Source organism: Moschus berezovskii, chromosome 4 (assembly GCF_049115385.1).
Source record: "Moschus berezovskii isolate FMDL1 chromosome 4, NW_MosBer_1.0, whole genome shotgun sequence".
Taxonomy (NCBI): Eukaryota; Metazoa; Chordata; class Mammalia; order Artiodactyla; family Moschidae; genus Moschus; species Moschus berezovskii.
The window spans coordinates 11,618,687-11,636,149 of NC_142463.1; the positions used below are offsets into that span (position 1 = coordinate 11,618,687).

The 17,463-nt window shown below is 51.7% G+C and overlaps 1 protein-coding gene across 1 annotated transcript in view; it reads right to left on the reverse strand.

Annotated features, from left to right (window-relative positions):
• Positions 1 to 1,787: 1,787 nt before the first annotated feature.
• Positions 1,788 to 17,463, reverse strand: part of GRIK3 (glutamate ionotropic receptor kainate type subunit 3) — a 191,339-nt gene continuing 175,663 nt past the window's right edge. The window contains exons 16-18 of the mRNA XM_088834979.1: positions 15,345 to 15,567; positions 14,593 to 14,843; positions 1,788 to 8,526 (exon numbers count right to left, since the gene is read on the reverse strand). Coding sequence (XP_088691105.1) covers positions 8,332 to 8,526; positions 14,593 to 14,843; positions 15,345 to 15,567 — 669 coding nt within the window. The 3' untranslated portion in view covers positions 1,788 to 8,331. The remainder of the gene's footprint in view (positions 8,527 to 14,592; positions 14,844 to 15,344; positions 15,568 to 17,463) is intronic.

Genomic DNA, 17,463 nt, shown 5'->3' on the forward strand with positions numbered 1-17,463 from the left:
CGCCTGGGAAGCAGAAGTGACAACCTCCACCACGATAATGATGATGGTGATGAATAAAGCAGTGGAGAGGGACTTTTCCACGACTCAGAGGGAAACCTCTAGTCCAGTCTCACTTGGCTGGAGGTGTGGAGATGCCTCAATGCACCACCACCCTCCCTGTAAGTATTCAGGACAAAGCTCTGATTTCCTGATTCAATAAAAGAGGACTCAGCCACATGGGCTGGGAGCTCTCAGGCTACAAATGGCTCTTCACTCATGCAAGATAGCCAGGGGGCATCATCTGGCTGCTTAGGAAGCTGTCTTATGGAGGTGCTGAGAAGGATGTTCTAGTCTGGCACATGTCCCCAGGTCTATACCAGCTTTGTGCAGGTGGAGACTAGGGTCCACTCCCTGGAGCTGGCTAGCGCTGGCAACCTGGGGATCCCTCCACATGTGACTCTGTTTCTGTCGGCCGTCCCTCCCCCATTTCCCTCCTCCAGCCTGTGGAATCTTGGGCTTAATTGAGGAAGTGGTGGAGGGGTGATGGGATCATGTATCCTTCCAGATGTTTTGGATTTGAGACAAGAACCCACCTATTTGAAGTTGAACAAAGGTGAGTATTTGGCCATCTTTGATTTCTCTGTTCCTGGGCTACTCTTACTCTTGGAATATTTGGGGAGGGGTCCAGTCATTTGTTACTTTCCCTCCACGAGAAAATGATGAGCTGTAGCAGTGCAAGGCAGCTGCAATGTCATCGAATCCCTATGATGACTTCAGGAGGCAGATCTTAGCCTCTCCTTTCTGCAGGCAAGGAGACTGAAGCTTGAAGAAGACACAGCAGTGGTGGGGTGGGGGTGGGGCGGGGTGGGGGTGGGCAGAGTCTACCCAGTTCATCCCGGCCTCCTTCATTGTACTGCTTGGAGGGGCTTGTCATCAGGCCTAAGCAGAGGGATGCTGAGTGATCTGTGTCCACTCCAACCTACACATTCTGGGGCTTGATAAGACAGAGGAATAGGGCAGTGCAGTTAGAGGTGGAATTCATAAGCATTTCAGATAGGGCACGTGAAGGGTTACATGGGGACAGGTTCAGCTCTGTGCTGCTGTTGCACTGGGCTGGGGTCTTCAGAACTTGGAGCAGGAGGGTTCTGGGTAGGGTGAGATGACCAAGGTCAAAGGGAAGGGAGGCCTTGACTTTGAGGGCATAGTTATCTGGTGTGTTTTGCCTCCCAGTTCTAGTACCAGTCTTGGAGGGGATCGCTCCTCTAGTCACCTCTGTATTGTTCTGAGAGTCACTGGAAACCCAGCATGTCCTTGCTCCCTTATCTTTCACTGGTTTTGTAAACATCTGTATTCAACCTCTTCCTGCTTAAAGTGTCCTGCCCTGAACCCTTTATTACATGTACAGTTTCCATCACCCAAGAGTAACCGACTGAGCACTGTCTAATTTCTAGTTTGAAAAAGCTCAGGCAAGACCTCTGATTGGCCAACTCTGGATAAGAGGCTTAACTTGCTTCCTCAGCTGTTGCCAAAGGGACAGGATCACACAGGGACATGGCGACATCGAAGGTAGCTATGGGATGGAGAGGAGATGGAAAGGAACGTGCCCAAGAGAAGGGAAGATGGAGGTCAGATGATGTCAATACTGACGTCCCATGTAAACATCTGAAATGGGGACCAGGAGCCTGGGCTGGAACCATCCACCTGCTCACCACCAGGACACAGTCAACCTTGAGTGAAGATGGCACAACTTCAGGACCCCCTGGTTCTAAAGAGACGAGAAGCAGAAAACGCATCTCAAGAGGGCCCTGTTTTCTAGAAACATTTCTTTATTTAAAATTTAAAACCATATTACTTCATACAGCAAACTGTGCACTTTGATATATCACAGTGTCTTAAAAAGGAAAATAATCAGATTTGTTTGGAAATTTATTTACATCAGCCTAGAATGATTGGCAAGTAACACAGTTACTATGAAACCCAAATTGTTACAAAATGTTTACAAAAAACTATATTCATAGAAATTCTGCATGTCCACAAAGGGCATCCCCTGAATGGCCCAGAGACCAGTGTGTGGGAACTATGTTGAGTGGGATTGGGGGGCATCCAGGCACTCTGGTCTGGGTGGTGGGACAGGCCAAGGGTCTCACATAGTGCTGTCTTGGGGCTTCACCAAGGGGATAGGAACCCAAGTCCCCATCGTGGGAGGCGCAGCCAGGAAGCTGGCCCAGGCAGAGGTGGGCTGGGGGCTTGGAGCACAGTGGCAAGGGGGCCCCTGGAGCCTCTGGTTCCTGTCCTGGGGTCAGGACAGGCCCATCCTCAGGAGGCTGGGTTCAGGTATGCTCCGGCCAGGACCCCAAACAGAGGCAGACCCAGAGTTAAGTGCAGCCAGTCTGACGCATGGGACTGAAGCAAAGGGCAGACCTCTGACCACACGGAAACCCACTCCAGACCCTTTCCCACGTGGTCCAGAGGTGCTCTCACCAGTGATGGAGCCGAACCACTCGCTGAAGGGTTAGAAGGGAAAGAACAGACGGACCCGAGTGTGGTAGGGACGGAGGTCTGCAGGTACCGCAGGGTCGGGGCCAGGCTCTATGCCAACTGCCCTGCAGGGGAGAGAGGGCAGACAGATGGCACTAGGCTGTGCTCAGACTGCCTTCTTGGCTTCCTCTCTTTCACCCCCTGTCACTGCTCTGCTCACATCTCTGGCTCCCCAGTCACACCCTGACAGCTGACCTTGAGGTCAAATGGGGCTGGGGAGATTGTCTGGGGTGGGACAAACTCATGGCTGGAATTGCTGGGTCCACAGCTGTCTTCTTACATCTGGAGGCCTCAGAGTTTTGATCTGTAAAATAGAGATGCTGCGGCGTGATTTGAAGTCTGCTCTAGAAGACAGGGGCCGGGGACATCGGACTGGCGTGCTGGCAATGCCCAGTGGGCCGTTCTCCTGAAAAAGGGTTTTTTCTTAGCTGGGAGCTGGGTTGTCTTTGTGTATGGTTGAGATTGTGAGGCAGTGGGCTCTGCCATTCTCCAGCCTTCGAGGGTATTCCAGGTGGAGCATCTCTGGCGGCTGGGCAGACAGGTATTGAGAGCTGGTCCAGCGAGTGGCCCCTCTTTCCCAGCCATTCGAGCTCCCTGCTAACTGCCCTGGGACTGCAGCTGTCAAATTGGCTCAGGAGCCCAGTACTGTACGACACTGTCCCCCCAGACAGAGGCCCGACAATCCTCAGAGCCTCTCAGATGCAGACAAGGCCTTTGGACCACTCCTTTCATCCTCAGGAGGCCTATCCAACAGCCCCTTGGTTCTCCCTTCCTCCTCAGGGTCTGCAGCTCTGACGTGCATGGACCCTTCCCATCCCCCACAGGGCTCTCCACAGCCCCTGCCCCAAGCAGCCTCCATCCCAGACTCCGCAGCTGCAGCCCCGCCGCTCACCTGGTCCCCACCCACACTGGCTGGGTAATGTACACTCTGTGTGCAGACGTGCGGGGAGGGGTGCGTATACACATGGGCTGCAGGTCATATATACACTGTGCATATATATATATACAGCATATATATATATATATATATCTTTTTACATTCATATACATACTGTACAGAACTTTAACCTTCTACCAAAAACTGTTTTGTGACTTTCATGTATGGCCTCAGCTCTGAACTTCTAACTCCAGTGCAAAGCCAGGACGGAAAGGAAAGCTCCATTCAGGCAGGCCGGGGGACCGAGGGTGGGAACCTTCTACTGGGGCAAGCAGCTGGGCCCGTTCCAGATGGGTCCTCCCAGCCCAGGGCTTTTCCAGATGGGTCTAGTCCAGAGGCCGCCCTACAGAGCTGGGCGCACTTCTTGAGTCTGCCCATGGGGCTGGGCCCATCTCAGAGGTTAAGTCCATACAGCTGTTTGTCCAGATTGCTAAGGCCTTCCCAGATGGCTGTCCACACAGGACCAGAGATGTGGGCCGGAGCAGAGAGCTGGGAAGGGTCTTGGAAGGGATGGGCTTCGTGCTGAGTGATGAAGCCGCAGCCGCCAGCCCACACCTGGGACACCCACCTGGGAGATGTCGGGGAGGGAGCTTCCCTCTGTTCTGGGTGAGCGGGTGCCTGTGTCTGACTTCTGCTTTCCTGGGGCTTAGGGAGGGAGTGACTTCTAAACACGTGGAGCCTTCTCGCCACTGCCAGAGCCCTCCTCCATCCAGGGCTGGACTTGCCCTCTGCCTATGCCTGGGGCCTTGCGGGGAACCTGTGTGCTTGGCTAGTGGAGACAGAGTCTTGGCTGTGAGCAGGGGAGGTGCTCCCACCCTTCAGAGACTCAGAGTCAGCTCCTCGGCCAAGGGGGCCTTACCCATCTTGAGACATGCGCCCAGCATGGGGCCCATTGAATGGTGACAAAGTTCTCAGGTTTTTCTTATCTGTCCACAGAAGATGGACCAGTAACAGGTCAAGGGGGGAGAGAAAATGAGTCCTCGTGGCCCCACCCCTCAAGACCTTGGCAGGGTGTGTATGTCTCCAGTGCTGCCCCTCAATATGGCCAGCTGGAGCAGACTGAGGGGAGGCACTGGCATTTCGGGGTGGGGGATGGAGGTGGAAGGTAGGGGTGCTCTTCTTTTCAGGGCCGGTATGTGCTGGACAGCAGCAGTCCGGCGCCTGCTTGGGCCAGTCCAGTCCTCCGCTCTTTCCAAACCGGTGTTGAGCTGCCGCGGACCTCCGTGCCTCCGTGTGCGCGCGTGCGCACTCGCTGTGGCTCAGATCCACGCCCGCGGGCGGGTGGGCCTGAACGTTATTTCCACTTGACCCACCTTGCTGGGAATAGTTCCCCGGCCCCCACCCCAAGACGCAGCGGTACCTTCGTTCGTTCCCTGGGACAGAGCTCACATTCGGAGAGAAGCGACCTCCGCTGCACTCGGAATGCTGGGCTGGTCTCGGAGACAAACACAGGTCATCAGGCAGAGTTGGAACCATTCTCCACACACGGACATAAGGCTCGAATGGGAGGCTGTATCAGGCTGCGTGTCCTCCCATCTCCAGGTAGGACTTGAGAAATCATTTCAGTCCCTTTCGGGGGATTTCCCTAACGGAACTGTGCCGCTGAGTTCCACCTTCCTCCCCTCCTTTGATAAAGCTCTTCCTACCCCACCACCTCCTAGTCTTCCTATATCACAGTCTATATATGTGCATAGCCTCAGAAGAAGTGACACGTTCACGGCGTGTCACACACAAAAGCACACACACGGTCAAGTGTGTGATACGAACATGGATGTGGGCGTGTGCTATGAAAGTAGACCGGATAAAGAAAGAGAGTGGCTCATGTCTGTGATTGGTGAGAAAAAATTGGCAAATACCTTCATCAGAATCTGGTTATCTGGAAATTGCCCGAAACAGTCACTTTCCCTTCAAATAGGACGCTCCAAAGAGAGCAAAGGAGTCATGGGCTGTGGGTGCCTGCAGGGTTTCGTTTCCCCTTGGCCAGTCTCCCCAGGCCTTTGTAATCTCAGCAAATCTTTGTGACAAGTGACCTCTCTCCATGGCAGAAGTGTACCCAGACTCTAGTCCCCTTCCTGATTGTCCATCTCTGCTCCTATTGTGAGCTGGAACATATGTGTACGTTGAACACACATGTGTGAACACACACGTGCGCGAACTCCAGGCCCACGTGGCTCCTCACACAGCATACATTCCCTCGTGCTGTGCGCCGGTCTAGTTCTGTCTTCCCTCCTGCCCTCCACTGCACACGCAGTGCACACGCACTCACAAATGGACCCCTTGATGACATGGCTTCTCCATTTAAACTTATTTAGCTTCTCCATTGGAGAAGGCAATGGCACCCTACTCCAGTGTTCTTGCCTGGAAAATCCCATGCACGGAGGAGCCTGGTGGGCTGTGGTCCATGGGGTCGCTAAGAGTCGGACAAGACTGAGCGACTTCACTTTCACTTTTCACTTTCATGCACTGGAGAAGGAAATGGCAACCCACTCCAGTGTTCTTGCCTGGAGAATCCCAGGGACGGGGGAGCCTGGTGGGCTTCCGTCTATGGGGTCGCACAGAGTCGGATACGACTGAAGCGACTTAGCTGCAGCAGCAGCTTCTCCATTAAAACATATTTTATCTTGTCCTCCACACTCTGCCATTAGGTACACAAAAGTGCACGCGCACACACACACACACACAAACATACACAGTTGTTCACGTATGCAGACATATGTATACTCACCAGAACCCCAATATGGCATGGCTTCTCCTGTTTTTACATGTATGGGGTCCTGCTGCTTGTCCAGATTTATCTCCTTCACCCCAAATTCACACACACATGCACACACATCAGAGCCCAAAGGGTTCTCCTATTATTGCATTCCCGGGACTCTGTTACATGCCCTCATTTATCCTTCATGCCCAGCCCCCAAAGATCAGACATACAAAGATATACATGCGCGCGCACACACAGACACACATGCATTCCTGCATCCAGGAGCTCACAACAGCATGGCTTTTCCTATCGTGACACATGTTGGCCGCGTGGCGTTCCATCCGCTTCACCTACCTCCAGTGCGCACAGCCTGTCGGGACCGCTGTGGCCCTGGGAACCAGCTGGCTTGGCTACAGCTTGGTTTGGAGGAGGGCTGATAGTTATCACGTGTGTTCACTGTGCTCTCCTGCTTTGGGACTCCTGAGGACAGTTAGAGATCACCTTCACCCCAGCTGAGAAGGTTCTTGAGACCTAAATGTAGCTCCTTTCCTAACCAGGGTCCCCAAGCAGAAACAGAAGAGTGGTAGGGGGTGGGTGGCTGGTGTCTCCCTCTTTCCCTGGCTCAAAGCCTGCCTCTGCCCTTGGCCACGGGCAGCCTTGCTGGTCTCATCGTGCTCTCTTTAAGGACACTTTGTTGCTAATCCCTCCACGTCTCATTCTCCTTCCAGAACCTTAAGAGTCTCAGACCTAGAGTATCTGTCCCAGCTGGCTGGAACCCACATATCACCTGGTCCACCCCTCACTGCACCTCCTCTGCTGCTATTTCTCTGCTGAACCCCCAAACCCCACGAGGTCCAAGCTCCTCTGGACAAGAGACCAGGGGCCATCATGACCTTGGATCTCTGTGTGGGGTCTTTGGTTAATTCTCTAGGAGGCAGCTTCAGCCTTCCCACTCCAGGGGCCTCTACTAGAGAGGCTATTCTCCCCCCTGGAAATTTTCTTTCTCTGGGGGGCATCTTTAGGTTTGACAAGTCCAGGAGGCATGGAGTTCTTTAAGCGCCCCCCCAATCCAGCTTTCCCCATCTACCCCAAAGTGAGCCTGTGCAGTGGACTTGATCTTCCTTGGAGGATGGGTGACAATGTTCACTTCAATCTAGGCTACTTTCCTCCTTCCATGATGACAGAAGATGGTCAAGGTTAACTGGCCAGGAATGGGGAGTCGCTGAAGAGTAGATGGCAAAGAGCTCAAGCGTCCTAATGCCACTGGGGTTTAGAAAACAGCTTGGAAACCAGCATAATAAAATCCAATGGCTCGAGGGCCTGTGGGATTTCCATGGAATCCACTGTTCCTCTGGCCGAGTCTCTGGGCATCCTTTGCAAGAGATCCTGGGGGTCCTTTCTCCTCTGGTCACAAAGGGGAGGAGAATTTGCTCTGACCACTCTCCCACTCCTAGAGACCTTCTAGAGGAGCAGGACCCTTTGGGACATTGTCCAGAAGAATTCAGATTGGTATTCTCTGTGCATCCTCCTCTCTCCCAGACTCCAAACTCCTCTTTTTCCCTGTGGGGCTCCTGCCTTTAACTTTGCCCAAACAGGGGCTCTACCATGGGTGGTGTCAAGTCCAGGAGATCAGGACCATGTGAGCAGCCCCTGGGGGATGAGTTCTTCCTTCTGACCAGGCATGTGGGGTGGCTGTCCTCCAGCTTCAGCTCCCATTGGCAGCCAAATGATAACATTCTTTTTGGTACCCAAGGTCTGTGTCTCTGGTCTCATAGTCAAGTTCCAGGAGGCCTGCCCTCGCGGGGAAGGAGCGGCAACATGAGAGCTGTTTCCTGTTTTCTTTGGCCCCTGCAGGGCCATGGTAGAAACTTCTGACTACAGAAGAGAGTTGAGGGGCAGGTGAATTTGGCCTGAGAGAGGCATGTGCTTCCTTTGGCCTTGGCTGTCTTGGCTGGCAGCTTTAGAAACCCATAGAAGAAACAAGAGGAGGGTGAAGCCCAAGCAGCTGGCCTGGGGGCCAGCTGGTTTCCCGGTAGGTAAGGGCAGAGGGCTCCTGGCCCAACAGGCAGGCAGCAGCTCTGGTCCCCAAGTCCAGCGGGGGGCTTGGGGATGTTCCTTTCAGTCTCCTTTGCTTTCCTCCGCCCTGCCCCCAGGCCGGCGGTCCCCACCCCACCTGTGCCTAGGGGAATACGGGGGCCAATGAGGTGCTGCAGGTCATGCTGTCTTTGCCTGGAAGCCGGCGATCGTTGAATGTGTGCATGTTGATGACGGCGTCAGTCTTGACCATCATGGGAGGCTGCGGCTTGTGCTTGACCCGACGCTGGCAGGTAAGGGAGAAGCGGATCTCATCAGCCACGGTGCTGCAGAAGGAACGCTGGGGTTGGGGGTGGGAGGGGAAGGAGCACAGGGGTGACGCCCGGCCATGGAACTCCAGCCAATTCCTCCCCTTCCTCCCAGAGTCTGTGCTAAGGCCACCGGGTTTCCTTCACACATGTATGCCCCCCGCCCTCTGCCCACTGCGAGGTGATTAGTGTGGGTTGTTGTTGTTTAGTCGCTAAGTTGTGTCCAACTCTTGCGACCCCATGGATTGTAGACTGCCAGGATCCTCTGTCCATGGGATTTCCCGGGCAAGAATACTGGAGTGGGTTGCCATTTCCTTCTCCAGGGGATCTTTCCGACCCAGGGATTGAACCACATTTCTTGCATTGGCAGGTGGATTCTTTACCACTGAACCACTAGGGAAGCCCAGGTAGTTTGGAGAGCAGCCTATAAAGCATCACATCCTTGTTTGAAATCTAAGGTGATATCATCTTAGCCCCATTTTACTGATGAACAAACTGTGGTTCTGACTGGCGTGCACATTAAAGTCTGAGTAGTTTACCCTCCCGACTTTTCTCCACTAGCTTCTGAGGGCAGGAACCAGCCAGTTTCATGCTATGAGCCCAGCCTCCAGCTCTAGGCCTGGCTCAGAGTCAGGGCTTAAGAAACACTTAATGAATATATGGATAACCTCTGTGAAAGGGGTTCCCATTGAAGGGAGGAGTCACTTTGCACCCATTCAGGAAAGTCTAGTCCAGATTTCTCAGTGGGGAGGCAGGTCCCTGTAGGGCTTTTTCTGGCTTGGGTCCCTGTGGGTATCAAGAGGGACAGCTCAAGTGCAGCACTGCCCACAGATATCTGATGGCAGTAGCTTCTATGAGACCAGCTGCCAGAGGCTGTCCCATGGCTTGCTGAGAAGGCAGCAGGCCGTCAATGTCTCAGCTTGCCCGGGGAGGCCTGGGCATCAGCATCAGACTCTGCCTCTTGCCCTCTGTGTGGCCTCACCAAGCTCCCTCTTGCTCCTCCGCTAAATGCAGATCCCTCCTTACCCACCTTCTTCATTCTGCGGCTATTTACTGAGACCTACCCTGTGCCTTTTCATACTGTCCACACTGACCATGGGGTCTCAAGGCAAGAATACTGAAGTGCTGTGCCATTCCCTTTTCCAGTGGACCGTGTTTTGTCAGAACTCTCCACCATGACCCGTCTGTCTTGGGTGGCCTTACGCGGAATGGCTCATAGTTTCATTGAGTTAGAGAAGGCTGTGGTCCATGTGACACTGAAAGATGAACTCCCCAGGTCAGTAGGTGCCTAATATTCTACTGGAGGTCAGTGGAGAAATAACTCCAGAAACAATGAAGAGATGGAGCCAAAGCAAACACAACACCCAGTTGTGGATGTGACTGGTGATAGAAGCAAGGTCCGATGCTGTAAAGAGCAATATTGCATAGGAACCTGGAATGTCAGGTCCATGAATCAAGGCAAGTTGGAAGTGGTCAAACAGGAGATGGCAAGAGTGAACGTCGACATTCAGGAATCAGTGAACTAAAATGGACTGGAATGGGTGAATTTAACTCAGATGACCATCATATCTCCTACTGTGGGCAAGAATCCCTTAGAAGAAATGGCGTAGCCATCATGGTCAACAAAAGAGTCCAATGAAGTAGTTGGATGCAGTATCAAAAATGACAGTATGATCTCTGTTCGTTTCCAAGGCAAAGCATTCAGTATCACGGTAATCCAAACCCTGACCAGTAATGCTTAAGAAGATGAAGTTGAACGGTTTTATGAAGACCTACAAGACCTTCTAGAATTAACACCCAAAAAAGATGTCCTTTTCATTATAGGGGACTGGAATGCAAAAGTAGGAAGTCAAGAAACACCTGGAGTAACAGGCAAATTTGGCCTTGGAGTATAGCATGAAGCAGGGCAAAGGCTAATAGAGTTCTGCCAAGAGAACGCACTGGTCATAGCAAACACCCTCTTCCGACAACACAAGAGAAGACTCTTCATGTGGACATCACCAGATGGTCAACACCGAAATCAGATTGATTATATCCTTTGCAGCCAAAGATGGAGAAACTCTATACAGTCAGCAAAAACATGACCAGGAGCTGACTGTGGCTCAGATCATGAACTCCTTATTGCCAAATTCAGACTTAAATTGAAGAAAGTAGGGAAAACCACTAGACTATTCAGGTATGACCTAAGTCAAATCCCTTAATGATTATACAGTAGAAGTAAGAAATAGATTTAAGGGACTAGATCTGATAGAGTGCCTGATGAACTATAGACGGAGGTTCATGACATTGTACAGGAGACAGGGACCAAGACCTTCCCCAAGAAAAAGAAACGCAAAAGACAAAATGGTTGTCTGACAAGGCCTTACAAATAGCTGTGAATAGAAGAGAAGCGAAAGGCAAAGGAGAAAAGGAAAGATATAAGCATCTGAATGCAGAGTTCCAAAGAATAGCAAGGAGAGATAAGAAACTTCCTCAGTGATCAATGCAAAGAAATAGAGGAAAACAATAGAATGGGAAAGACTAGAGATCTCTTCAAGAAAATTAGAAATGTTCAAGGGAACATTTCATGTAAAGATGGGCACAATAAAGGACAGAAATGGTATGGACCTAACAGAAGCAGAAGATATTAAGAAGAGGTGTCAAGAATACACAGAAGAACTGTACAAAAAAGATCTTCATGACCCAGATAACCACGATGGTGTGATCACTCACCTAGAGCCAGACATCCTGGGGTGCGAAGTCAAGTGGGCCTTAGGAAGCATCACTGCAAACAAAGCTAGTGGAGATGATGGAATTCCAGTTGAGCTATTTCAAATCCTAAAAGATGATGCTGTGAAAGTGCTGCACTCAATATGCCAGCAAATTTGGGAAACTCAGCAGTGGCTGCAGGACTGGAAAAGGTCCATTTTCATTTCAATCCCAAAGAGAGGCAATGCCAAAGAATGCTAAAACTACCACACAATTGCACTCATCTTACATGCTAGTAAAGAAATCCTCAAAATTCTCCAAGCCAGTCTTCAACAGTATGTGAACCGTGAACTTCCAGATGTTCAAGCTGGATTTAGAAAAGGCAGAGGAACCAGAGATCAAATTGCCAACATCTGTTGTATCATTGAAAAAACAAGAGGATTTCTGACAAAACATCTGCTTTATTGACTATGCCAAAGCCTTTGACTATGTGGATCACTACAAACTGTGGAAAATTTTTAAAAGAAACGGGAATACCAGACCACCTGACCTGCCTCTTGAGAAAACTGTATGCAGGTCAGGAAGCAACAGTTAGAACTGGACATGAAACAACAGAGTGGTTCCAAATAGGAAAAGGAGTACGTTGTATATTGTCACCCTACTTATTTAACTTACATGCAGAATACATCATGAGAAACGCTGGGCTGGAAGAAGCACAAGCTGGAACCAAGATTGCCAGGAGAAATATCAATAACCTCAGATATGCAGATGACACCACCCTTATGTCAGGAAGTGAAGAAGAACTAAAGAGCCTCTTGATGAAAGTGAAAGAGGAGAGTGAAAAAGTTGGCTTAAAACTCAACATTCAGAAAACTAAGATCATGGCATCTGGTCCCATCACTTCATGGCAAATAGATGGTGAAACAGTGGAAACAGTGACAGACTTTATCTTTTTGGGCTCCAAAATCACTGCAGATGGTGATTGTAGTCATGAAATTAAAAGATGCTTGCTCCTTGGAAGAGAAGTTATGACCAACCTGGACAGTATATTAAAAAGAAGAGACATTACTTTGCCAACAAAGGTCTGTCTAGTCAAAGCTATGGTTTTTCCAGTAGTCATGTATGGATGTGAGAGTTGGACTATAAAGAAAGCTGAGTGCTAAAGAATTGATGTTTTTGAACTGTTGGAGAAGACTCTTGAAAGTCCCTTGGACTGCAAGGAGATCCAACCAGTCCATCCTAAAGGAGATCAGTCCTGAATAGTCATTGGAAGGACTGGTGTTGAAGCTGAAACTCCAATGCTTTGGCCACCTGGTGCGAAGAACTGACTCATTGGAAAAGACCCTGATGCTGGGAAAGATTGAAGGAGGGAGGAGAAGGGGACGACAGAGGATGAGATGGCTGGATGGCATCACTGACTCAATGGCCATGAGTTTGAGTAAACTCCGGGAGTTGGTGATGGACAGGGAGGCCTGGCGTGCTGTGGTTCCTGGGGTCGCGAAGAGTCGGACACGACCAAGCGACTGAACTGAACTGAGCTGAAGTCTTGTCCAGGCACTGGTGTTTGAGGTGTTAGGCACACAGCAGTGAAAAAGACAGACAAGGTTGTAGCACTCAGGGAACACTGATGATGGGATCAGTTCAGTTCAGTTCAGTTGCTCAGTCGTGTCCGACTCTCTGCGACCCCATGAACCTCAGCACACCAGGCCTCCCTGTCCATCACCAACTCCCGGAGTTCACTCAAACTCATGTCCATCGAGTCAGTGATGCCATCCAGCCACCTCATTCTCTGTCGTCCCCGTCTCCTCCTACCCCCAATCACTCCCATGGTGATGATGGGATAGCAACAGATAATAAACATGTGAGCAAATAAATAGTTTCAGAAAGAGAGAACTATTATTAAGAGAATAAAGCATTGAAATGGGATAGAGTGGGGTGGGGAGGGGGGAATAGGTGGGAAAGACTACTTGAGCTTCAGCTGAATGACCAGAAGACTCTAAGGATATGGGGCTCTGGGGGAAGCACAGTGCAGGGTGCTGGAACAGCATGTGCAAAGCCCCTAAGGGAGAAATGTGCTTGGCTGGTTAGGGACTAACAACGTGGCCAGTGTGTGTGGAGCAGAGTGAGAGAGGGCTGGGTGGGAAGGAGGAGGCTGGAGAGGTGGGTAAGGACTAGACCCTATAGTCTTTTTAATGGAATTTGGAGCTCATTCCAATTGTAATGTAATTCTAATGTAACCTAAAGGATTTGATTGTTCTTAGATGATTCATAATTTTTAAAACCACTCCCAATTATCGGACATTTAGGTTTCCTCAGCACATTTTTTTCACATTACAATGAACACTTCAATGAACAATCTTGTCAATAAAATTGCACATGTTTTGGCCACTTCCATTGGGTGCATTTCTAAAAGTAGAAATTGACTGAGCAAAACACGTAGCCTCCTTTAAAGACTCTGGCCAATACTGCAGAGTTACTGTCCAGAAACGTACCCTCTTGGACTCCCCCTGAGCAACGTGGTGACATATCCCTTTTCTCACACCTATGTGAACTTGAACACCAAGCATTGTCTTTGCCGTTCCCCTTGCTCACTCAGGCTCACTGATTATAAACGGCTCCACTGAATTTTGGATGGGTGTAAGTGCATCTCATGCCCTGTCTCCCTTTGAACGTCTCTGTGAGAAGAGCTTCCCCACAGACCACTGGCTCTCCATTCAAGGTGCACGTTCAAATCACTCCGTACACTTTCTTAAGAAGCCAATCCCAGGGGCCACCACAGGCCAATTAAAACACAGTCTCTGGGAGTGAGGCCAGGGTATTAGCACTTAAAACACTTTCTCCCTGTGATTCCAATTTGCTACTGGGACCCAGAACCACTATCCAGCCACACATGAATTAATCAGATGGGTTGAACCTAGCAAGCTTGGGCTAGCACTCTTAACTCTTTTTCTCTGTTAAACTTTTGATTATGGAAATTTCCAAATATATGCAGAAGTGAAGAGAAGAGTATAATGAACCCCTATGTAAGCATCACGAAGCATCCACAATTACCCTGGAGGGGTTCAAGCAGGGGAACGACATGGTTCGAATTAAGTTTTAAACAGGGCACGGGCTGCTGTATGGAGAGCAGCTGGTGGAGAGGAAGAGAGGAGGCAGGACGGCCTGACCAGAGGCTAGTGCGTGGCCCAGCTGGGGATGATGGGCGTGGCCTGGCATGGAGCCAGCGTGATGGGCAAGCGTGCAGAGTGGGGCCGCTAGGGCTTCCTGGTGAATGGGATGCAGAGTGGGCTCCTGGGGGGAGCGGTGGGATCAGACACCATGTTGCACCCGGCACTTACGGAGTTTGAAGCCAATGTGGTCCCTGATCTGTTGCTTCCCTCCCCCGTGCCCGTCCAGGTCTTGGAGTTTACCTGCTCTCGCTCTGCGGTTTTGCGGAGCTTGTACACAAACTCGCCCACAGCCACCAGCACAGACAGGACCAGGCCGGCGGCTAGGACAATGAAGATGCCGCCGATCTTCTGGATGCCCAGGGCGCTGGCCTCCTTGTTTTCCTCCTCGGGACACCCGCTGCCCCGCCACCACTTCTCCTTCATGATGTGCAGCTTGTCCTCCTCCTGGAGCTGCAGGATGGCAATGGTGATCTTGTCCCGGTACGGGGAGCCTGGGTGGGGAGAGGGGACCCTGGCCGTCAGTGGCCTTCAGCCCATCTGTGCGCCCCTGCCAACACCCTGGCGGGGGCTAGCTACCATCACCAGCCCTCTCAGCGTGCTCAGCCAAAGGCCAGAGGCCCCTCTTTTAATCCATCAACGGCGTCTCCACGGATCCAGGGTGGAGAGTCTTGCCTGTGAATCCCTGTCCCCGCAGGCCTCTGGAAGGCCCAGTGTATCTGAGCCGCCTCAGTAGGGGTGAGGTTAGAGGGAGGAGGCAAGACCTTGAACTGACCCCCATCTCTGTGTCCGCCCCCGGGTCTCCTCTGCTCAGGCCGGCGCTGACCTCACGAGGCTTGTGGCTCTGCCGTTTTGTTTCTGGACTGAGCCCTTTCAAGGCTCAGGGGGTGATCTGAGAGAGCGAGTGGGAGGCCACGTGTGCACAAGAGTGAACCTGGGGGTCCTGCCCACCCTCTGACCCCCGCCGCCCTCCCTCCTGCAGACCCTGCGCTCACCCATGGGCGTGCCGATGCCGTAGCCCTTGGAGTCGATGAGGCCCCCGATCTGGGTGAGGTTGCAGTTCCTCTGGGTGACGTACTCGATGGTGGTCGATTCCATGAGCAGCGCGTAGTCGGCTGTCAGCGTCCGCTGGATGCCCTCCTCGTTGTTCTTCACCAGCGCCGAAGGTTTGCTGCTCATGAAGGCCCACATCTTCTCGAAGGTGGAGATCTTGGATTTCTGGGCCATGGGGAAGCAGTGGGGGTGATGTACACACAGTTACTGAGCACACAGGGACCAAGCACTGCTCACTCTTAGCAGGGCCTGGGTCACTGAATTCTGTGCACAGTCCTTAGAGTGAGTGAGTTCCACCCATTGCTCAGATGTGGAAACTGAGGCACTGGGAGGGTATGTCCTCAAACACGTGGCATCTGATCGTAAAGCTGAGAGTCAGACTCAGGCCCACCCACATGGAAACTCTTGACTCTTTGCTATGGCACAAGAGGCCTTCAGGCTTTTCTTTAAGAACTTTTTTATTTCTCTAAGATTTATTAAACAGTTAAACACATGCAGGTCATGTTCCAAGTGCTTTGCCTGCATGAACTCACTGATTCTTCCCCATAGTCAGAGGGGGCAGGTATGGGTTGGCCAAAATTTTGTTTTGGTTTTTCCACAGCATCTTATGGAAAAACCCAAATGAACTTTTCGGCCAACCCAGTACTATCACTAGCTCCAGTTTATGGATAAGAGAATGGAGTTTAGCAGTGTCTCAATTTGTCTGATTTACTCAGACACAAACTGGCAAAACCAGGCTATCTGACTCCAGAGTCCACGCTCCTAACCACTGAGCTTCACTGCTTCTTAGAAACTGCTGTGGTGGTGGCAGGGAAGGTGGGTGGATGCTGAGGAGGGCAAAGTTCGGTGGATTCTGGACCCCCTACTCCCACTTCAAGCAGTCCCTCTTATGCACCATGTTCCTGGGGAAGGTTGTCTCAAGCAAGGGTTCCTGTCTGTTCTCCATCAGTACAGTGAAAGAGAAGCAGGGTGAGAATTGATGAGAGGGCAGGAGAGTAGGGGTAGTCAGAGCAGATGGTCCGGAGGCCCCCTCACCCTCTGGTTTCAGAGTGTCCCGGGCTGGATGCTGCTGCCTGAGTGGAACCAGCATCCTTGACAATAGGCTGGTGAGTGGGCTGTTGTGCTTGATCCCCAGCTGGGGGGACTCAGGGAGGGCCTGGGGCCAGGAGAGGTTCAGTGTCTCTTGCTGCCGGAGAGGACTGGGCAGAACAAGGTGCATGGCCTTCATGAGATTTCTTGGGATCTTAGTGTCTGCCGGCTTTTGCTCCCAGCAGGGATCAGCCCTACCTCCACGCATCCCAGGGGAGCAGGTGGCTCTGCAGTCCCCACTGTCCCCAGCTTTTTCTGAGTCTGGCCGTGCCCGTCTGTGATAGTGGCCAGTCTGACCGGCACCTGGCCCAGCTCCGGGGTGCAGGATGGTATGGGTGTGCTCCAAGAGGATGGTGTGGGGCTGGGGGAGAAGGGAGAAGCTGTGACTGTCAGGAGTGGTGGGGGAGGGGGCTGGGAGGACAGTGGACTTTCTACTCTCCAGGTGCCTCCTAGTTTTAAGGGCTGTCCCTCCAAAAGTGCCTGGGGAGGAGGGAGCCCCAGAGCAGCAGGCAGTGCCTCACTCGAGATTCCACCTGAGCCCAGAATCTCTTGAGTGCCAGTGATGCCGCCTTTGGGCATAGGGTCTGAGGGCACCTTCACAGACACTCTCCTCCTGCAAGTTTATCTGCCCTGAAGCCGAAGGTCTGAGAGGGCTCAGATGCCTGGAGCCCCTCAGTGGGTTCCACTGGAACAGCAAGTTGGCTGATCCCACTCCTGCCTATCCTCAGCCTGTCCCATGATCAGCTATTCCTGCTCCTCAACTTTTCCATTCTCCCGTAGCCCCAGATGCTCCCCACCCCCACCCCACACTTAACTACTCTTGCCCTTAAGAACATTCCTGATTTCCAGCTCTTCGGACTCTCCAGACATCTCTTATTTTCTAGATAACTTCTGCTATCCAGACTCTGCCCCCTCCAGTTTCTCCCTCGGGTCTGCTCTCACTGTTCCTTTTCCTGCCCAGATGCTCCATAG